General features: G+C 39.0%; 1 protein-coding gene and 1 pseudogene across 7 annotated transcripts in view; one reads left to right on the forward strand and one right to left on the reverse strand.

Moving 5' to 3' along the window:
• The window catches only part of ATP11C (ATPase phospholipid transporting 11C), a 175,923-nt gene that overhangs the window by 85,045 nt on the left and 67,810 nt on the right, over positions 1-23,068 (forward strand). For all 7 annotated transcript variants that reach the window (XM_048213335.2, XM_026479749.4, XM_057314781.1 and 4 more), the window contains exons 3-7: positions 3,239-3,328; positions 5,677-5,757; positions 7,684-7,791; positions 19,422-19,550; positions 21,566-21,669. In XM_048213335.2, coding sequence (XP_048069292.1) covers positions 3,239-3,328; positions 5,677-5,757; positions 7,684-7,791; positions 19,422-19,550; positions 21,566-21,669 — 512 coding nt within the window. The remainder of the gene's footprint in view (positions 1-3,238; positions 3,329-5,676; positions 5,758-7,683; positions 7,792-19,421; positions 19,551-21,565; positions 21,670-23,068) is intronic.
• LOC123002286 (40S ribosomal protein S26-like) lies at positions 9,839-10,188 on the reverse strand (annotated as a pseudogene).

Consider the following 23,068-nt stretch of genomic DNA (forward strand, 5'->3'; position numbering starts at 1 on the left):
CCCTTCGATGAAAAAAATACCTTTCTCTTAATGGGTGCTTTTTGTTTACCAATGCCATCCATAATGCCAGTGTAACACTGGGAATAAATCTTATTAATGCAGGGAACACTGAAGATCAATACTGTGACCTACTTTAAATTTTACTTACTGATAAAATTAGTGTTCTTTTCTTCTTGGGGAACACAATACTTTTCATAAAAAACCTTGTTCTCTGCAGCCTTCCTACTTGAATACAATCAGCAGGAACCTTTGGGAATCACCCGAATTTTGTAGCTGGTACGACATTTGGAAATCCCCTTCTTTAGCCAAAGGAGCCCTGGCTGCTTGCTGCTAGGATCTGTAGTTTCCATCATATTGCCCCATTACACATTTTTTCCCTTAAAAAATTCTGAGCCTCAATCTTGAAGGTGCTACAGTGGGTTAAGAATCCGTGAGCTCCACCTAACACTTCGAAGGTATGCCCAAGGTTAAATTTAGAACTCCTATGTGAAAGACTGTCTTGAATTAAAGCTTCAAGCCTAAAATTACACTAGCATTCTACCTCATTTTAAAACTCAGATTGTCAGTAGAATTTATTGGATATCTCTTTGAATCTTTTCACACTCCCTGGATGGTGCCTTTTTAGCTGAAGTTACTAAATCCTAGTGTGGTGGTGACTCCCTTTACTCTTCCGAATTCACGGGAGAAAGAGTGGTACTTAAAAAAAGAGAAAGTTCTACTTCACATTGGTGTGGAGCAGTGGAGTAAATGGCCAACACTTAAGATCAAGATTTCTTGTGCCTTCTATGTACCAAACATTGTTCTAGGCAGCTGTGGTTAAGGGGGCTTACGATATGTTCCCTGACATCTTAATAGCTCATGACCTGATGCAGGAAAGAAGAGAGCATATAGCAATAGTTTCCTATAATGGTAATAGTCAGAGTTCCCCAAGGAAGCAGTTCATTTAATAAGTTAAAACAGTGGTAAACAAACCGTGGGGGCCTAGAAACAACAACAAAAATGTTCCCTTTTGATGTGTTAACACCCCACAGAGGACTCTAACAGTCCCTGATGTTTGTTTGTTTAATTAAAAACCCCTTAGTTAGGGAACAGAAGGTCAACAAGCCAGAAGCTCAGCTGTTAGCCTGTTGTGGGAGTTTAGCTTATTGTTTTAGAAAATTGATCCTAAGTAATTGGGACAGTCAAGTGCTGATCCTGGACTACATCAGCTTCAAAGGGACTGGATCAGTGGTTTTGATCCCTTTTGTTTTTGGTTACAAGCTGCCTTGGGAACCTGATAAAAAGTGTGGATTCTCTTCCCCCAATTGCTGCATATCCACACAATTCTGTATTTCATTTTTCATTGTTGTTTATTAAGGCCTTAAATTCCAGTTTAGTTAGCATGCAGTGCAATGTTAGTTTCGGGTGCGTGGTGTAGTGATTGAACGCTCCTGTACATTACCCGGTGCTCATCACGACAAGCGTGCTCCTTAATCCCCATCCCCTGTTTTACCCATCCCCCTGCCCCCCTGCCCCCCTCCCCCCTGGTAACCATCAGTTTGTTCTCTAGAGTTAACAGTCTGTTTCTTGGTTTGTCTCTCTTTTTTTTTTACCTTTGTTTTGTTTCTTAAAGTCCACATCCGTATGAAATCATGGTATTTGTCTTTCTCTGACTTATTTCACTTAGCATTATACTCTCTAGTTCCATCCATGTTGTTACAAGTGGCAAGATTTCATCCTTTTTATGGCTGAGTAGTATTCCATTGTGTATATATCACCACCTCTTCTTTATCCATTCATCTATCGATGGACACTTGGGCTGCTTCCATAATTTGGCTATTGTAAATAGTGCTGCTATAAACATAGGGGTGCATGTATCCCTTTGTATTAGTGTTTTGTATTTTGTGTGTAAATACCTAGTAGTGCAAGTACTGGATCATAGGGTAGTTCTATTTTTTATCTTTTTGAGGACCCTCCATACTGTTTTCCACAGTGGCTGCACCAGTTTGCATTCCCACCAACAGTGCAAGAGGAACGGTTCTTTTTTCTCCACATCCTCACCAATACCCGTAGTTCCTTATGTTTTCTGTTTTAGCCATTGTGACAGGTGTGAGGTGATATCTCACTGTAATTTTGTACTTCATTTTGAATGAGCTTCCTTGAAGCGCTTCTATGAATCCGGGGGAAGAACCTTCTAGGTTGGCTGTTGGTTGTAATGCAGCTCCTTTACTGAATATGTTTGCCTCCATTTATCTTCATTTTCTTGGGATTCCCTGAATCTTGAGCCCATAAGCCTTTTAAAGAGAGGTTAGTAAATTCACGTATATTGTGTCATGCTCTGCAACTATGGCATTTCAGTCATCTTACCTAATTCAATGGATATTTTCTCACCATATTTGTGGTGGAGATCATCTAAGTATAAATTTAGATCTTTTAGGTTAAGAAACACTTCTTTCTTTCTGGTTTCTGGTCTTTATTAAGATATCTAGAAAATGCAACTTCTTATGGTGATTTTTAAATGACCTCATCCTTGAGCTTAAGATATTAGCGAGAAAGTCTTATGTGATTCAACAGTTGGCCCAGGAGTTTTCTTCTCCTGCCCATGTACTACTTAGCATCAAACCTTTAACCTATTACCAGTTACCAAAGCCCAGTATGGCATGTTGTTGATTAAAGTGAAAGCCTCTATGACCTAAGGTTATGTGTATACCTCGACTGTCATGGAGGTGGGGGTCAGAGTTATATTGGTGATGATGATCCAGACTCCAGTGGTTAGATGAGCCAGAGGGATTAATTTGTTCATTCATTCATCCAGCTAATTTATTGAGTGTCTACTTTGTGTCTGCTAGGTGTTGGAGGAAAAGTAATGAAAAGACAAATGAACAGCCTGTCCTTATGGAACTTACTGCCTATTGAGTGAGCAAGCAACTTTAATAAAAAATGCACACATCTGTAGTTATTCACTGTAATGAGTATTATCAAGGAAGTATAGGATGACCTGAGAACACCTAACAAGGAACCTAATTTAGATCAGGTCAGGGAAAGCAAAGACTGGGGACTAAATGGCCCAGTTGTGATACTCCAAATGAAAACTTTATTTCTTATATAGTATACCTCTAAGTGTATGCTTATTTGTATGTGTGAAGTCTGGGTTTTAACATGTTTTCAAAGTATTGTGATAATCTGGCCCATATGAGTTGTTATTAGAATTTTTCAAGTTTCCTTTCTAGTGATACTCTTTTTTCTTTCTCCCGTACAGTATACACTTTGGAATTTCCTCCCAAAGAATCTGTTTGAACAGTTTAGAAGAATTGCAAATTTTTATTTTCTCATCATTTTCCTTGTGCAGGTAAGAGCTCCATAAACAACCACTCCCCTTTTAGAAACATAATTACTCCAAACAGATTTTCAATCCATTTCTAACTTTAAAATGCCCTGTGTCTAAAAAGATGTTTTAGGGCTTGTTTTAATAAAACTTTTTAAAGTACTAATATTACAGTTTAAGATTTATATGATTTTATAAATTTCCAAAGTAGCATTTTTACTAGGAAACCTGTTGAGAATTTGTTACTTTGTTTAAAAACTTTCATGGATTTCATATCTTTGTTCATCCTAGAAGGACATATATTGTGTACCATTAAATACAATAGCATGTATTAAAATTGAAAACAGTTCAAATTAAATTTTACTTCATTAAACACCAGATTCAGCTTAATTGAAAAGTTATCACTTTTCTTCCTGATACCTGTTTTGCTCTCCCTCATTCATTTAAGTGTGAAAGCCTGGTGGACTTGATCTTCTCTCTGTTCCTGCTAATGTTTTGTGTTTTAAATCTTAGACATCTTAAATTGCTTCTTCCATCTTTAAGTCTATGAGTCATTATAAGTTGTCCCTCACCAAAATTACCCCCAGAAAATTTTATTACAGTAAGGGTGTTTTTTCCCTCGTTTCATTTTGTAAACGAAGCAGAAACATCCCAGTGAAATTGCTCCAATGCCTTGTTAATGTTAAGTGCTTCTGTTTATCCACTTTGAGGCTTTGAGTAAATGGCACTGTAATTTAATTTAGCCCTGCTACTTAAAACCAATCTGGGTTGTGATATGGGAAAGGGCTAATTTCAGTCTTAAATGATGGGGCATTTGAAAAGGAGCTACTCTAGATCCATGGTAAGATACCTTACAAAACACATAAAATAAACTGCATACAAAATTATGCTCAGAAGAGTCGTTCTTTGTCCCGTGAAACACCGTTCAGTTCGGTTCAGTGAATGTATACCAAGCACCTACTGTGTGCCTTGCAGTATTCCAGATAATAAAGATTCTAGCAGATACAATGAAGATCAAGATACGGCTTTTCTGTCCTTAAGGAATGTATGTTACAGTCATGTATCCATTTAATTTAATGCAGTACAAATCATAAAAGTAGCACGAGCATCATGCTCTGGAGATACAGTGGAAGTTAATATGTCTTTCTAACCGAGAGGAGCTTAAGAAGGCTTTAAAGAGTAGATGATATCTGAACTAAGCCTTGAAAGATTAGAGCAAGTTGACCTGGTGAAGAATGCCAGATGGGTGTCTCACGCTGTGCATGAAGGCCCACAGCCACGTAAAAGCCTGTGTCCCTAACTCGGGGGGTGTGGTAGAGCCCAGCCTGGGTGGGGATAGAGATGAAAGTGAGTAGTAGGGGCAGATTGAACTCCTGGTCCTCCGTCCCTCAGGTCTAGTCCTCTCTCGGTATTTGTTGTTTCAGTGAACGATGACAACATCTACCCAGCCGTGTTCACCGGACACTTAGAAGTCATCTTTAATCACCCCTGACAAGAAATTCCTTGCCATTCCTACCATTTTAACCCCTAACTATCCGTGGAAGTTCTTTGCATGTCTGTTGCTGCCCCCCCTTGTCCAAGCCATCATCTTGTACGTGCATTATGGCAGTAGCCTCGTACGTGAACTCCCCACCTTCACGCTTACATTCTATTATCCACAAATCGGGGAGAGTGATCTTCTCAAAATGCAGTTCTGTTCATGGGAGCTCTCCTTGCCTAACAGCTTCAGCTCTTTCCCACCATGGGATAAACAGTGAACTCTAGCCTAGAGGGCCCTGCTTGGGCTTTCCTCTGCCCCCTCTCCAGCCCCATCTTACACCACACTCTGTCCTGCCTCTGGCTTCTTTCTTTCTTTACATGTGCGCCCCCCCACCCACTGCCCTCCTACTGTAGAGACTTTGTATATGCTGTCCTGTGTGCTTGCCTGAAAGTCCATCTTTCATCTAGTTAACTCTGCTTTACTCTTTAGATTTCAGCGTTTCATTTGTTCGACTGTCTAGTTTTCCTGTAAGCTGTTAGCTTTACAAGGGCAGGGACTACTCTCTATCTTATCTAAAGCAACATCTCTAGAGCCTGGCCTCTGATAGCACAGGGGCTGAAAGAATGGTACTCAACAAAGAGATGGTAAATGATTGGTTCTATTTCATTGAAGGCGTGAAGCCAAACTGGAATGAAAACTAAGCCTGAATTAGAACTGGTTCCTTACACTAACTGCTCTGTGGATTGCTTTTGTTTTAATGAAAGTTAACACTGGCCCTGCTACCAGGATATGTTTTGTCTGTACTTCTGCCTGAAATGGTGGCAGCATGTGAGTCCTTCATATAAGTGAATGGCTTATTTTCCTTTTATATTCAATTTCATTCTTTACCTAGGTCACAGTAGACACACCAACTAGCCCGGTTACCAGTGGACTTCCGCTTTTCTTTGTTATAACTGTTACAGCCATCAAGCAGGTAAATTTCTTATTTCCAATTATGCCTGCATTTCAGTCCCATCTGGTTTGAGTATCATTGCCCAAGGTCCTTTTTCATATTCATATAGAGTGAGCAGCATCCTTGATGGATTTAGTTTATATTTGACTTCCTATTGAAAACATATTAAAATGACCGTAAGGTACATCTTTAATTGCCCCTTTTTTCCTCAGTATTTGTGTTGTGGGGTTGTAACCCTAAAAGAAAGAAGGCAGAAGGTACAGCTCAGTCAGGAAATGAGAGGTGAATTTTTAATGTGTATGAATTTTTTTCAGTGTGGCATATCTTTGTGAAAAATTCCCATTCTAGTGAATTGTTGTTGTTGTTGCCTAAAGCAGAGAACTCAAGAGCACGAGTACTCGATATTTGTTGTCTTCCCTGATGCTGCCGAAGTGGGTGGTGGCCAGAGGAGACTTTTATTCTTGTTTTTCATCAAAGCTGACAATTGCCATGGTGTCTGACGCTGACGTCTTTGAAGTATTTTGACCAGTTTATATGATAGTACCTTTGAAAAATTCCACATGAAATTGAAAGTGGAAATGGGAAAGTGGAGGTAAAGGATGGGTCAGCAACGTTTATCATGTACTGGACAGTCCATTGGACCTGACTAATTGCAAACATACTTTTAGACAGTACTTACCAAAGAGCTTTAAAAACTATCCTCAAGAACTTCGAAAGTGATGGTCTGTTTAATGGTATTTTGAACGAGCTTACCTTTCCTCTCGGGGTTATCTGGTCTTCTATCTTGCCTACCAGAAACTGCAAGAATATTTTATCAAGTGTTTGGTTGCTAAATAAAGACTTTTGGAATGTTCTTTCCCTTCGGCTGTTAGGATTATTTTCTTTAACATCATAGAATTGCTGGTTCCAAGAATAGCCTGTATGGTTTACAAAAGCTCTTACTGATTCATTTTACTCCCTATACTAGTTCATGTTAGGCCTTTCTTTCCTCACTGACATCACAGAAAGTGCCATAGGAAGTGATAGCCTAGCATTGTCATAAAGAGGAACAGAACAAGAATGAATATAGCCCTGGAGAAAAAAAGCGGAAGGCGATCAAGAGATTTTTTTTTAAACAGTTACATTTGAAAAGGTACAGACATTATTCTAAAGAAAAAAAGCAATGTGATGTAAAAAGGAGAAGAGGTCATGCTCAAACAAATGAACATCCTCCTTCCTTAGTTCTTTTGGCTTAAATTTACTTCATACAAAAAACCCAAACTAAAATGAGCCATTAGACCTTTCCCTGATTACTTTTAACTCTAAAAAATGACCACCAATTTATGGCTTCCTTTACCACCGTCAATGGAGAAGTTTAACTGTTGACCTCCAAAACCTTATCTGTTGACCTCCTTATCATGGATTCTGTGCCAAAATAATCCTAACTTGCCTTTTCTGTTCTCTGTCACTGGGGAGGAATTACATTTCCTTGGTGATGATCACTCCCAATAGTCTACTACAGAAGAATATATTTAAGTATAAATATAAATAAGATATAATAAGTATAAATATAAATAAGAATATATTTAAGTGAGCTATAAGAAAATCCAGAAAAAAATTGTCAAATTAAAAAGTACAGAAATTAACATTAACTTGAATAAGAGTAGAATTAGAAGAATAAATCATAGCCTTTCACGGTTGAAGAATATTAAGCTTCTGATGCCTATATTTTCATTGATACTTATCTGTAGAATGGAGAAACCAGTAAAGCTATTTACCTAAAGGGTATTTTGAAAACGTATCTTAGTTCTTGCTGTAAAAATGAACAATGTTGTCTCTTTAGCACTGTGAGTTGAGATTAATACTATAAGTATAAATATCTGCTGGTGACTCATAGAGGGGGTTATAGAAATTTATTAACAACTTCACTGTATTATGTGAGCTTAACTATAGTTATTTTTATTCTAGGGATATGAGGATTGGCTAAGACACAGAGCTGACAATGAAGTCAACAAGAGCACTGTTTACATAATTGAAAATGCAAAGCGAGTGAGAAAAGAGAGTGAAAAAATCAAGGTATTTTTGTAGTTCTTTTTTTTTTATTGTGGTAAAAACACAGCATTTTAAAACATACAATTTAGTGACATTTAGTACATTCACATTGTTATACAAATGCCAACACTATCTAGTTCCAGAACATTTTCATCACCCCAAAAGGTAACCCCCGTAGGCATTAAGTAGTCATGCCACATTCCTCCTCACCCAGGCCCTGGCAACCACTAATCTTCTTTCTGTCTCTATGGATTTACCTATTCTAGATTATTTCATGTAAATGGAATCAGACACTATGTGGCCTTTTGTGTCTGCCTTCTCTCAATGTTCTCAGGGTCTGTTATTATTGTAGCATGTGTTAGTAATTCTTGCTTTTTATGGCTAAATATTCCATCATATGGCTCTACCATTTTTTCTTTATCCATTCATCAGTTGATGGACATTTAGGGGTTTTTTCCACCTGTTGGCTGTTATGAACATTGCTGGTATGAACATTCATGGACAAGTTTTTGTTTGAACACTTGTTTTCAGTTCTTTGGGATATATACTAGGAGTAGAAGTGCTACATGATATGGTAGTTCTGTGTTCAACTTTTTCACGAACCACCAAGTTGTTTTCCACAGCAGTTGTGCCATTTTGCATTCTACCAGCAATGTATGAGAATTGGAAGATAGTATTATTTTTTACTATCAGCCAAGATCCAAGTTAATCATTGTTGATTATTACCTAATAAGATCCCAGTCAATAAGATTTTAGACCTGTGCATATCAAATAATCTTTTTTGCTCCCAACAGATTGTATTTTAATTAATAATAAACTTTACTTTTTTAGAGCAGTTTTGGGTTCACAGCAAAATGGAGGAAAGTACAGATTTCACATATACCCTCTTTCCCCACATGTGTACAACTTCCCTCGCTATCAGCATTCCATAGTGGTATTTTTGTTGCAATCCATGAACCTACACTGGCACAATCATCATCACCCAAAGTCCATAGTTTTCATTAGGGTTCACTCTTGTTCCAAATTCAGTGGCCTTAGACAAATGTCTAATGAGAAGTATCCATACCATTATTAGTATCCTATAGAATCATTTCACTGCCCTAAACATCCTTTGTGTGAGCTTTGCCTCGTCATCCCTTCATCCCGCCAACCCCAGGTCACCACTAATCTTTTTACTCTCTCCATAGTTTTGCTTTTCCATAATATTATACTGTTAGAATCATATACAGTATGTAGCCTTTTCAGATTGGCTTCTTAACAATATGCATTTAAGTTTATGCCATGTCTTTTCATGTCTCAATGGCTCATTTCTTGTTAGCACTGAATAATACTCCATTGTCTAGATGGACCAGTTTATATATCCATTCACCTTCTAAGGGACATCTTCGTTGCTTCCAAATTGTAGCAATTATGAACAAGGCTGCTATAAACATTTCTTCGCAAGTTTTTGCATGGACATAAGATTTTAATTTATTTGGGTAAATATCAAGGAGTGTGCTTATTGGATTGGATTGTAAAAGCATGTTTAATTTTGTGAGAAACTGCCAAGCTATCTCCAAAGACGCTGTTCATTTTGCATTCCCATCAGCACTGAATGAGAGTTTCTGTTTCTCCACATCCTGGCCAGCATTTGTTGTCAAGTGTTTTGAATTTTGGCAATTCTAATAGGTGTGTAGTGGGTATCTCGTTTTTGTTTTAATTTGCATTCCCCTGATGACATATGGTGTTCAGCATTTCTTCATATGCGTCCTTGACATCTGAATATCTTCTTTCATAAGGTTGTCTATTCAGGTCTGTACCCATTGTTTAATCAGAGTGCTCATTTTATCGTTGAGTTTTAAAAGATTTTTTTAAAATATTTTGGATAACAGTCTTTTATCACATAATGTGCTTTATAAATATTTTATCTCAGTCTCAAAGTATTATTTATTTTTTTATTTCATTTTGTTATTGTGATCAAGAAGCATATAACATTAAATTGACCATCTTAACCATTTTTTTAAAGTATAATCTCCATTTTATTTTTTTTTCTAGACAACAGTTTTTCTTCAGTGCTTAAGGACTTAGCTGCTTACCTGGGCTTTGGTGGGGGTGGTGGGGTAGCACCCGCGGGTCTAAATCGGGGTAGGTGTGGGAGTGTTGGGTTCTTCCATGTTTCAGGAGAGCGATTCTGGGCTTCCTTGCTGTGAATGGCGCAGCTCACCCAGTAATGTAGTCTCACAGACAGCAGTCTCACATAGGCCTAGAAGACCTTCGCTTTGGAAATGGCCCTGATGGCGGTGGCCTCTACTCTGGTCCCAGTAACAAACTTCTCAATGGCCTTGACCTTCGGCAGGCAACTGCACAGTTGATGCTGTGAGTAGCCTGCACATGGCTGCGGCCCTTTGTGGCACAACCATTATTCCTTCTTTTCTTGGTCATCTTGAAAGTGAGGCCCCAAGAGGGCCCATCTTAACCATTTTTTTTTTGTTTTTATTTATTTTTTGTAAAGATTTATTATTTTGGGGGGTGGTTAGGGAGAAGCAGAGGAAGAGATTCTTAAGGGACACTCCCTGCTGACCACGGAACCTGACAACGCTGGGGCTCCATCCCAGGACGCATGAGACCATGACCTGAGCTGAAACCAAGAGTCAGCAGCTTAACCGACTGAGCCACCCAGACGCCACTAAGATTTTATTGTTTTAAAAAAATCCTGCACCCATTGTGGGGCTCAAATTCACAACCCTGAGATCAAGAATCACATGCTCCACCGACTAAGCCAGCCAGGTATCCCCCCCTCATCTTAACTAACCATTTTTAGTGTACAGTTCAGTAGTGTTAGTATATTCACATTGTTGTACAGCAGATCTCCAGAATCTTTTCATCTTGTACTACTAAAACTTTATACCCATTAAACACAAACTCCCCCTGCTTCCAGCCCCTTGGTAAACACCTTTCTACTTTCTGTTTCTATGACTGAGTGCTTTTGAGAAATACTTCTACGAATGGAATCATACAGTATTTGTCCTTTTGTGACTGGCTTATTTCACTTAGCGTCATGTCTTCAAGGTTCATCCATGTTGTAGCATATGACAGAAATTCCTCTCTTTTAAGACTACGTAATATTCCTTAGTATGCATACTGTCTTTTCTTTATCAATTCATTTGTTGGACATTTGAGTTGCTTCCACCTCTTAGTAGTTGGACATTTGAGTTGCTTCCACCTCTTAGTAGTTGGACATTTGAGTTGCTTCCACCTCTTAGTAATGTAGATAATGCTGTGACAAGCACAGGTGTACAAATAACTCTTTCAGATCCTGCTTTGAATTATGTTAGATATATACCCAAAAATAAAATTTCTTAATCATATGGTAATTCTGTTTTTAAGTTTTTGAGGAACCTGCATACTGTTTTCCATATGGATATATCATGTTACCTTTGCACTTGGAGTGTGCAAGGGTTTCAACTTCTCCACATCCTCTCCGGCGCTTGTTAGTTTCTGTTCTTTTGATGGTGGCCATCCTGATGGGTGTGAAATATTTCATTGTGTTTTTGACTTACATTTCCCAAATGATTAGAGATGTGGAACATCTTTTCATGTGCGTTTTGGCCATTTGTATATCTTATTTGGAGAAATGTCTACTCAGATCCTTTGCCTGTTTTTTAACTGGGGTATTTGTTTATTGTTGAGTTGTAGAAGTCTCATATATAGTCTGGATATTAACTCCTTATCAGATATATGATTGGCAAGTATTTTCTCCCATCCCATAGGTTACCTTTTCATTCTATTGATTGTTTCCTTTGGTGCAAAGTTTTTAAGTTTGATACATTCCCATTTCTTTTTTTTTTTTTAAGTAGGCTCCACACCCAGCATGGAGCCCAACACAGGGCCCGAATTCACGACTCTGAAATCAAAAACCTGAGCCAACACCAAGAGTTAGATGCTTAACCGACCGACACCTGGGTGCCCCAATATATTCCCATTTCTAACGTTGATTTTTTTTTTTTTTTAACCTTCACTTTTGGTGTATGTCCAGGAAATCATTACTGAATCCAATGTCCTGAATTCAGCTTTTCCCTGATGTTCTTCTAGGAGTCTAAAAAGTTTAGGACTTACATTTAGGTCTTTTTATTTTTCTATAATTTTATTTATTTTTTTGAGAGAGAGAAAGCATAAGCAGGGGGAGCAGCACGCAGAGGGAGAAGCAGAGACCCTGCTGAGCAGGGAGCCCGATGTGGGGCTTGATCCCAGGACCCTGAGATAATGACCTGAGCCGAAGGCAGACACTTAACCAACTGAGCCACCCACGTGCCCCTTATATTTAGGCCTTTAATTCATTTTGAGTAATTTTTGTATGTGGTGTAAGGTAAGAGTCGAACCTCATTGTTTGCATATGGATATCCAGCTTTCCCAACACCATTTGTTGAAGAGACTGTCCTTTCCCTATTGCATAGTCTTGGGACCCTTGTTGAAAATCATTTGGCCATGTATGCTAAGGGTTTATTTGTGGTTTCTCTCTTCATTGGTCTATATATTTGTCTTTATGCCAGTACCATACTGTCTTAATTACTGTTGCTTTGTAGTTTGTTTTGAAGTCTGGAGTGTGAAGACTCCCCAAGTTTGTTTTTTCTTTTCAAGATTGTTTTCTGTATTTGGGGTCCCTTGAGATTCCATATGACTTATAGGAATTTTTTTCTATGTCTGCAAAAAATGTCATTGGCATATTGGTATGAATTCCATTGAGTTTGCAGATTGCTTGAATGGTATAGGCATTTAAACAGTCTTAAGTCTTCCAATTCATGAACATGAAGTGGCTTTCCATTTATTTTCATTATCTTTGATTTCTTTTAGCAGTTCTTTGTAGCTTTCAATGTGCAAGTCTTTAACTTCTTTGGTCAAGTTTATTCCAAAATGCTTTCTCTCTTTTGATGCTATTATAAATAGAGATTGCTTTTTTAATTTCCTTTTTGGATTGGTCATTGTTAGTGTATAGAAATGCAACTGATTTCGAGTGTTGATTTTATATCCTGCAACTTTGTTGAATTCATTTATTAATTCTAATAGGTTTTTGTGTGTGTGGAATCTAGGGTTTTTTATGTATAATGTTATGTCATCTGCAAACCAGAATAATTTTACTGCTTTTCCAACTTGTATGCCTTTTTTGGGGGGTGGGGGCAGGTGTAATTGCTCTGGCTAGCACTTCCCAGTACAATGTTGAATAGCCATGCTGGGAGTGGATATCTTTGCTTTGTTCCTGATACTACAGGAAAAGCTTTCACTCTTTCCTCACTGAGTATGATATTAGCTGCGGGCTTTTCATATATGGCTTTTATTATGTTGAGGTCATTTTTCTTTCTCTTTCTAGTTCATTGAGTGTTTTTATCATGAAAGAGTATTGAATTATGTCAAATGCTTTTTCTGCATTGATTTGAGATGATTATATAGCTTTTGTCTATTGTTGTTATGTGTTGCATTACACTGATTGATTTTTGTGTATATCCTTTCATTCCCAAGGATACATCCCATTTGGTCATGGTGTATGATCATTTTAATGTGCTGTTGGATTTGGTTGGGTAGTATTTGTTCAGGATTTTTTCATCAATATTCATTGAAGATATTGGTCTGTAGTCTTCTTCTCTTATACTGTCTTTTCCTGGTAAAATGGTATCAGTAATTCTGGCCTTATAGAACAAGTTTGGGAGTATTCCCTCCTCTTTGATTCTTCAGAAGAGTTTGAGAAGAATTGGTGTTATTACTTCTTTAAATGTTTGGCATAATTCTCCTATGAGGTCATCTAGCCCTAAGGTTTTCCTGCTTCAATCTCCTCACTAGCTTTGGGTCTGTTCAGATTTTTTATATTTTCATGATTCAGTTTTGGCAGGTTGTATGTTTCTAGGTGTTTATCTATTTATTCTAGGTTATCCTATTTGTTGGCATATAGTTGTTTGTAGTAGTCTCTTTTTTTTTTTAATGATTTTTTTATTATATTATGTTAGTCACCATACAGTACATCCCCGGTTTCCGATGTAAAGTTCGATGATTCATTAGTTGCGTATAACACCCAGTGCTCCATGCAATACGTGCCCTCCTTACTACCCATCACCGGTCTATCCCATTCCCCCACCCCCCTCCCCTCTGAGGCCCTCAGTTTGTTTCTCATAGTCCATAGTCTCTCATGTTCCATTCCCCCTTCTGATTACCCCCCCTTTCTTTATCCCTTTCTTCTCCTACCGATCTTCCTAGTTTTTATGTTCCATAGATGAGAGCAATCATATGATAGTTGTCTTTCTCTGCTTGACTTATTTCACTTAGCATTATCTCCTCCAGTGCCTGTTTGTAGTAGTCTCTTACAATCCTTTTTATTTCTGTGGCATCAGATGTAATGTCTTTTTTCGTTATTTGAGTCTTTCTTTTTTTCTTAGTCTAGCTAAGGGTGTGTTGATTTTATTGATCTTCCAAGATACAATTTTTTAAAAAATATTTCTATATGAATATGGATTAAAATATGACAGGTAATAGGAATCAAATTCTCCAGAACAAGGAAAGAAGATGGGTGGAACAGAAAGAGAAGAGGGTAGGTGAAAATACCATTCCCAAAAGGTTCAGAGTTGTGATAGGAATTAATTAAAAATGGTACTCTCTTCCCTGTACTTTTATCAAGTATTATCAGTGCTGAATTATTTATTAAATACCGGGAATGGTTGGACATAAGTTCTCCATATTTACAGCAATAGGTAACTTGTCTCGCATCTTCTTTTAGTAATAATGGGGAAAAGGCTACAGAGTGGGAAAGTTACCTGAGATTGACATAGAATGTCTATCACCCTTCTTTCTTTTCTGCATTCTCTGCATCCCATAGGGAAGACCTTCAACTAGAGTGGTTAGGATCTGAAGTTGCCCAACCGGTCTTAGAAACCCAACATTGTTGTTCAGCATAAGAAGCCTAAATGATTCATAGCATTAAGTCTGTTGCTCCCAGGGCCCTAAGTAAAATTGTGAAGCAAGTAAATGTTTCCCACATCTCTCCCTTTCTCTTGTTTCCTCTTTCTGATTTTGCTGTCACCCCCACCCTCTTAGAAAGACCCCCACCCCATTTTCCACCTTCTGTTCATCAGGCTCCTTTGCCTTGAGGCTGATCTCAACCAGGTATAATCTTAATTAAATCAGCTGATGTTGTTGTATGAAATGCTGTTTGATTCAGCCCTTTCTGGAATATTTGTGTGTGGCAAGAAATGCCTATAAACTAAAAGTATCTAAATGTTTGCTTGCCTGGGGGAGTGGGTAGGCTATTGTTGAGTAAGAGAGTAACTTGTGTGTATCCTCGATGCAGTGGAAATTTTTTGAATAGTTTCAAAACCAGGGAGTGACAGTAGTAGAGATAACAATAATAAAAATAGTAGTTAACATTTATATATAAACGTGAATATGCCAGGCATTCCCTTTCACGTTCTATTAACTGATTTAGTCCTTACTTTATAACAGTCCTATGAAGTAGGTACTTTGATTATTCCCTCTTTACAAATGATAAAACTGAGGCACAGGGAGATTAAGAAACTTGTCCATGACGAGTAAGTGGAAAACCTGGATTTGAAACAAGTTTGGGTTATGAGTTGTGCTTATAACCACGACTTTGTACCACCTGTCTCATGATTAAGATAAATGGATATATTCAGGATATTTTTTGGAGGTAGAATCATCAGGACTTAGTGATGTACTAGATTCAGGGAGGGAGAAAAAGAGCAAAAAAGAATAAGGATAACCTTCTTGGTTTCGGCCTGAGCAACTGGGTGAATTAAGTAGAGCTATTAAACAAAATTCTGGTTATTAAATAAGATGGAGAAGGCTGGGAGAAGAATAGGTTTAGTGACATGTAAGAGTGAAAGGGAAATCAAAAATTCCATTTTAGCCATGTTCATTTTGAGATACCTGTTAGACATCCAGATGGGATTGTCAAGCCTGGAGCTTAGAGATGTTTGAGCTGGCAATTGAAATTTGGATTTCGTCGACATGTAGATGGTACATGAAGCCATGGGACTGGATCGAATCCTAGAATATAGAGAAGAAAGCCGGCAAAGAGGACTTGAGGAATTCCAAGGTAAAAGTATGGTTCTTTGTAAGGAAGGGAATATGGGTTTTGGTATTAGAAATACTGGAAGAGTTTCTTCAGGTTTTCTGATTATTTCCTTTTTTGTATCTAGTCCGCTGATAAGCCCATGGAAGGAAATCTTTTTCCTTTTGACTTTTTTTAGAGTTTCCATCTCTGCCCAGATTCCTCATCTACACATGTATGTTGTCTGCCTTTTCCACGAAATATTTCAGTATCTTAATCATAGCGATTTTTATTTTTACATGCCTGTTTCATAATCCAAATTCTCAACGTTTCTGGGATTGGGCCTGTGCTGACTCCTTTATATCTTGATGTTAGGTCATTTTTGTCATGTGTTCTGTGTGTCTTGTATTTTTTTTTTAATTGAATTTTGGACATTGTATGTAAAACAGTGCTTCAAACCAAGGTAAATAGAATTTATGATCTGAAATGGGCACAGCTCTTCCGTCGGTGCGTGGATGTAAAGGTTAAGTCAGTCTAGTTGGGAGTCGCGAGCTAGCTTTGGTGTTCGTTGGAGCTATTGCTGCTTCCCGTACCCCACTGGAAATTCCAGTCCTGGGAGTGCTGCTTTGCTGTTGCTTCGTGCTTTGTGTAGGGCCTGGGGGGCCAGAGGGCCTTGCTCAGTACTCCTGTTCCTCCCCTGGCGGTAGATTGCGATTTCTTATTGTTATTAGTATTGCAAGGCTCCTGGGAGGAACAGAGTGTTTCTTGGTTCTCCTGCTCCAATGGCAGTATTAAGCGGTGCGTATGCACCTTTGCCTCACTACTGAATACTTGGTCTCAGTGCTCCCACCCCACCTCCAATGGCAGTTGAATTTTGCCTTTTATTAGCCCTAGGGCCCCGAGACCCATGGGTTTTCTGTCCCATCCCCAGCAGCAGACGGTGTTTGTTCTGTCTCCTCTAGCAGTGGTGTTGTTTTCCCGAGACTAGGCCAGGGAGGCTTTCTTGCCTTTCTCCTACACATAGATGGCTTTTGCCTCAAACGAGAGAAGGCGCCACGATTCTGGCATATTTTGCCTCTGTCTCTGCAGTGGTCAGTCACAACTGGCATGCCCGTACTGGTGAGGGAAGGCTCCTGTCCTCTCCTGCCCTCGTGTTTTCTCACAAGCACCCAATGGATGCCTGGAAAGAAGAAATGATAAGTGGTGATGATTTCCTCTTTTCTCTCAGGTTTGCAGATTTCACAGTGTCACATTAGCTCCTACCAAACCTTTCAGAATCGGTTCGAATCTGATTGTTTTCTTCTTCTGCCCTTTTATGGCAGTCATCTCTTGCTCCTGTGCCTTGTCAATTGTGAAACAGTGCGTTTCTCTTGTGTCTCCTCGGAAGGACTTTTCGCCCTTTGAAATTCAGTTCACTTGGTTGCCTCGCAACCTCAGCTCTCTGATGAACTAAAAAAACACATAATTGTGTAGATTATCTATCCTTTTCGAACACTTATCATGAGGGATGGTGATGTTCTCTTACTGTTTTTAACATGCTAAATGGAAAGGGCCCAAGTTGAGTGTCTCAGTGGACCCTGTTGTTCCCTTTCTTTAAAAGCCCCTTCCCACCCTGCCCCCCTTGCCTTAGGGTAAGGCCTAACCTGAGCCTGGGCTGCCAGCCCTCTGAGATCTGCCCTCTGGCCATCTCACCAGCCTCAACTTGCACTCCAGGTATAGAACCTTTATAGTTCCTATCTGAGCAAATCATACGTGTTGTAGAAGAAATTGTCTATTCGTGGGTTTTATGTGCCTGAGAATTATCTTCCATTCTTTAATGAGCGTTTCCTTCTTCTGAGATGATTTAGGATTTTGTTTGTTATTTGTCTTCTGTGTATTTAATCATAGATTGTGGTTTTATGTAAGCAACATAAGTGTTTATGTAAGTGAGGAAGGGAAGATCCAACAAAATATTATTTACAAATTAGTTCAGTTATTGATGCTATTGCTCTTGGCTGCGATTAAGATTGGCAAGAAAATAAAATTGTTCCCAAATAGGTCTTGAAATCCTCATCTTTCTCTGCCAAATCATGTAGTAAATAGAAGACAGGTGTGTCATTTACTCAGCACCCAAAGTGGGTTGTCTTCTGGCAAGGACAGCTTCCTCCCTTTATCTGAGGTGCTGTACAAAGCGGACACTTAATCATTTTCTCTGTGTGCCACGGTATGAAAAAGTTCGGGAAGCGCTGAATTCTGGACGATTTCTTATATCCTTCCCCACAACTGTTAGCACTGTTCATAGGTTGGGAGTAGAGTAGTTGCCATGTATTCATAATAATTATCAAATGGTGAATATGTGCCAGGTACTTGGCTAACCACTTTACCTGTGTCCTCATTTCATGCTCAAACCAATCCTTCGAGGGAGTTCATATCATCTGAGGCACTCACCCGAGCTTATGTGGTGAAGTGGCAGAGCTGGGCCATAAAGTCAGGTTACAAAGTCCTACCTTCTGGGGCGCCTGGGTGGCTCAGTGGGTTAAGCATCTGACTCTTGATTTCGGCTCAGGTCATGTTCCCAGGGTCAGGAGATCGAGCCCCACATTGGACTCGCGCTGAGCATGGAATCTACTTGTCCCTCTCCCTCTGCTCCTCCCCCCCAAAATACATAAATAAAATCTTTAAGAAAAAGTTCGACCTTTTAACCATTATGATTTATTCCTTACATTTTAAATTATCTGTACTAGAAATGGTTCATGATTTCTTCTCATGTTTTTCCTGTACTTGAGCTTTGGGTACTTGCTGAGAGGAAATTGTTTCTCATGGCTATATTAATGGATTCTTCTGGTAGCAGATGAATTATTGGAAAGTGACCTATTTGAAAATTATTTTTTTTTTTTTGTCAAATGTTATGGGAAAAATAGGTGCCCCTCTAATTAACCAAGTTTTTCCGAGCACTAAAGAGGGACTCGGCACCCAACAGTAACAGCTATTAGCACGTGGAAGGCAAAGCATATTAAAATATACACGACGCAGAGGAGGACAGTGGCTGCCCAGTGTTCAAGGAAGTGCTCAGGTTGAGACACGCAGATTTTCTTGATTCATTCATGAACTGATAATGGTCGTTGTCTTATCAAACAGCAGTGCCAAAAACATCAGAGAGCGGGGGCGCCTGGGTGGCACAGCGGTTAAGCGCCTGCCTTCGGCTCAGGGCGTGATCCCGGCGTGATGGGATCGAGCCCCACATCAGGCTCCTCCGCTATGAGCCTGCTTCTTCCTCTCCCACTCCCCCTGCTTGTGTTCCCTCTCTCGCTGGCTGTCTCTATCTCTATCAAATAAATAAATAAAATCTTAAAAAAAAAAAAAAAACATCAGAGAGCGAATGGGTGCCTGGGTACTGAAATCGTCTGTATGAAAGTAAAGTTCAATAGTAAGGTAATCTGACTGCATCAGTCAGTCCTTGTGACCTTACAGAGGATTCCAAATGTTGAATGATATTCTTTCATTATCTTTCACGTGGCATGGGATGCTGAGACCCTCTCTAGGAGCAGGAGAAGTCTCTCGCTGCTGTTTTGGCTTTAGTTTGAGGTATAATGAATGCTTTGTTTGGAATTACGAATATTTATATTTCTTTTTCTCTCTCTACTAGGTTGGTGATGTAGTAGAAGTACAGGCAGATGAAACTTTCCCCTGTGATCTTATTCTTCTCTCCTCCTGCACTGGTGATGGAACCTGTTACGTTACTACAGCCAGTCTCGATGGGGAATCCAATTGCAAGGTAATGGAAAGTAAACCTTGCCTGAACATCTCGAGCTCAGGATAGTTAATCATATTCTAGTGCCTCCCACTGCTCCCAGTCTTTTATCTTATTTTTTCCTCTTTGGGCAAGTTTTATACTTGAAGGCAGCTTTTATATAATTGTGTTTGAACTTCTTTTTTTTTTTTTTTTTTTTTAAGATTTTCTTTATTTATTTGACAGAGAGAGAGACAGCCAGCGAGAGAGGGAACACAAGCAGGGGGAGTGGGAGAGGAAGAAGCAGGCTCCCAGCGCTCCCGGTGGAGCAGGGAGCCTGATGCGGGGCTCGATCCCAGGACCCTGGGATCACGCCCTGAGCCGAAGGCAGACGCTTAGCAACTGAGCCACCCAGGCGCCCCTGTGTTTGAACTTCTAAGCAATTATTCAACTTTAGGGAAAAGGCTGGTGTTCATCGAGGAAAATCCATGCCCCAAATAAAAGCCACCACGTTTTTTGTAGCACTGTTTGCATTTGATATTGACATATCCCATATGATGTTTTATTTTGGCTTTTTTAAATGAATGTCATTATAGGCTTAAACTATGTAATTATAAAAATAACTTCATGTACTCTAACCACCGATCTATTTTTATTTTAAAAGTGATGAATATTTTCTTTAAAAATGTTTACTCGTGGCATATAGAAACTCTGTCTTGGAGTAGTTTGATTGCTTTTTAAAAAAATACCTTAGGGTTTTGTTTGGCAAATATTTGTTCATTGCAGCTAGGAAGAATTATAAGTGAGCTAAAGTAAGTTTGCTCAAATTGGAGGATAACTTATTTCCATGGTACTTTCTGGCAATCAGTTCTAGGCCGTTGTCCAGAGCTCCACAGGGTATGAAAATGTATCCTCTGTATGCTGCCTTTAAGGAAGGGCACTAATGTGCTCACCTCTGGGTGTATCCTTGAAGGCTTTTCTCTGCTTGTTTTTTCCATCTGGAGTCGAGAACCAGGAGTCAGTATGTGAAACAGGAACTGAAATGCCTGTTAGATGACTAATTCTGTACTTCAAGGGCATGGTGATGAACTAGTGCATTTAAACTGTTCAAAAACAAAGTTAATTTGAGGAAACGTCAAGATAAAAATCAAGAAATCTACCTAAAGATTCCCTAGTAGGGGAAAAAGTTGTTTAGAGGAAGAAAACTTTTAAGTGATTTCTTTTTTCAGTTAAGTTGATCCAATCAAATCAGCTAAAAGTACATAGGTCTTCAGAATCAGAGGAGAGCTTTAAATAGAGCTCAGGCAGTTCCGTAATATTCCCAGAAGACCATGCAACAGCTTTCCCTTCTGTGTAAGTGGTGCAGTCTTTGAGTCTGTGTTAGCCCTCCTTTGATGATTTATAAATGGGTTTTTTGGAGCCTGCCTTAAGTTCTGGGTAAATCAAGTGCATAATAAACACTAGTAGACAATTCCAACTGTCTGACTAAAGCAAGACACATCATATCACTGCTCCTCCTATGAAATGTAGCCTCTTTGAGCATTTTCAAGATAATTAATTATGCTATTTGTATAGTGGAAGTATTAATGAATTTTTTCTTTCTATTGGTAAAATGTTAGCCTTCTTATGACCCAGAGGGTTATTTATGTTCAATTCATATCACATTGATATCCCCATACTCTATGGTGAACAGAATAACAGGTCTCAGTTCTATAAATAAGAGAAAAAGCAAATGGATTAAATTTTTCACTGGGTTTTCAGTTAAGGATATGCATGCTACAAATGGAATTCTCCCTGCTGTCACTATCAGGAAAAGCTTTTAGTTTTTTCATTATCTTTTAAATCCCTTTGCAGCAGGGTTATCTTTCTAATTATTTGTAATATATTTGAAGAATAATACCATAAAATTTAGTTAGTGGGAAATGTGCATCAATATTTATATTATTCTACCAAAGCCTCTAACTAAAACATACTGTGTTGCTGGAATAAGGTGGGTGTACGATTATGGAAAGAATCCCTTTTTCTTGGTTTTGCTTGTTCTTCTGCGTGTTTTCATCTAGACACATTATGCGGTACGGGATACCATTGCACTATGTACAGCCGAGTCCATTGATACCCTCCGAGCAGCAATTGAATGTGAGCAGCCTCAGCCTGACCTCTACAAGTAAGAATCACCTGGTTGCATTCTACAGCTGTCTGATAGTCTGTTGACTCTGCTGCTCTTTGCCACCAATATTGCAAAGTAACACCCACCACTTTCCAGCCCTCCTCCATTCGTGTTTCTATGAGCTGTTCTTTCCTTCTGGCAGGGAAATGAATCAAATCAGCCTTGTTCACTACCAGCCTAAGATAAATCATTGTGGGCCCAGACACTGTACTTGTGATTTTTCTTGTATTTTTGTTATTTGTAAACATGACCATCTATCAAATTTTAAGATTATGTTATCTCATAAGGCTTCTCTGTCAGATTCATGCATTAATCAGAGCTAATTAGAACAAAAATAAACCACTTGATATGTCATCCAGCATTAAAGAGAGGAAGTGGATATGGGGCCCTGCACTATCCTTTTTTATGATGATTATGATGAACTGAGTATTTCAAATAGGCTGCTTTTTGTCTACAGTAAACAGTTAAGTTGAGGGAGCCGTGAAATGGTGTACTTTCCTCTATTTTACTATACTTAGGCTTTCTGGAGTAGATTTGCTGGTTGACAGTCATTGTGGGTTGTCAGAAATTTGGCATTGGATTGTTAAGACTGGTTAGTTTGGTTGATTAGAGCATGCTGTTAACGAGGGTAGAGTAACAAGCTTTATCCCCACGTGGGCCAATTAATTTCATTCTATTCCCTCTTACAGATGGCATCAATTTCCCATGCCAGGCATCTTGTTAATGAATTCTGTTGGTCATAATGGGGGACCAAATGGTTGGATGTGGCTTAACACCAGCGCACAGTAGTGGAAAAACAAAGTATTCATCCTACCACGAGAACAATGCCTTCCCTCCTTCCCGTCATTCCTTCTTTCCTCTTTCCTTTCTTCTGTATCCACCTTGAGAGTAGGAACTGGGACCATAAAACAAAACAGCTGTTCCCTGCCTGCAGGGAGCTCAGAGTTTTCAGGGCAGATAAAATATATATTAAAGCTAGGCCTATGGTATAGCGACATAATAGAATGGAGTAAAAGGCCCATGGAATCACAGAAAAAGGAGTGACTGATTCTGCCTGTGTTAGAGACCAATATACATTTTTGCATGTTTATATGGCAACTCCAAAATTTTTCATTTACCTTAAATATGAAGGAGAATTTTAGGGCAGGGAAGGTTATTCCTGATTTCCCTGGACTGGATTCAGTGCCCTTGCTTTGTGACTTCAGAATACCTGTATTTACACCACCTGTGTGGTGATGGTTTACATTGTAATTGCCTGTTAACTTGTCTGTCTGTAGTGGAAGGAACATGTCTTTCTGGCTTACTCGTGCGTCTCCAGCACCTACCACAACACTGGCACAATTAATATGTGGTGAATAAATGAGCAGACCGTCATACATTGTGTATATAGTAATAA

This window comes from Ursus arctos, chromosome X (assembly GCF_023065955.2).
Source record: "Ursus arctos isolate Adak ecotype North America chromosome X, UrsArc2.0, whole genome shotgun sequence".
Classification (NCBI taxonomy): domain Eukaryota; kingdom Metazoa; phylum Chordata; class Mammalia; order Carnivora; family Ursidae; genus Ursus; species Ursus arctos.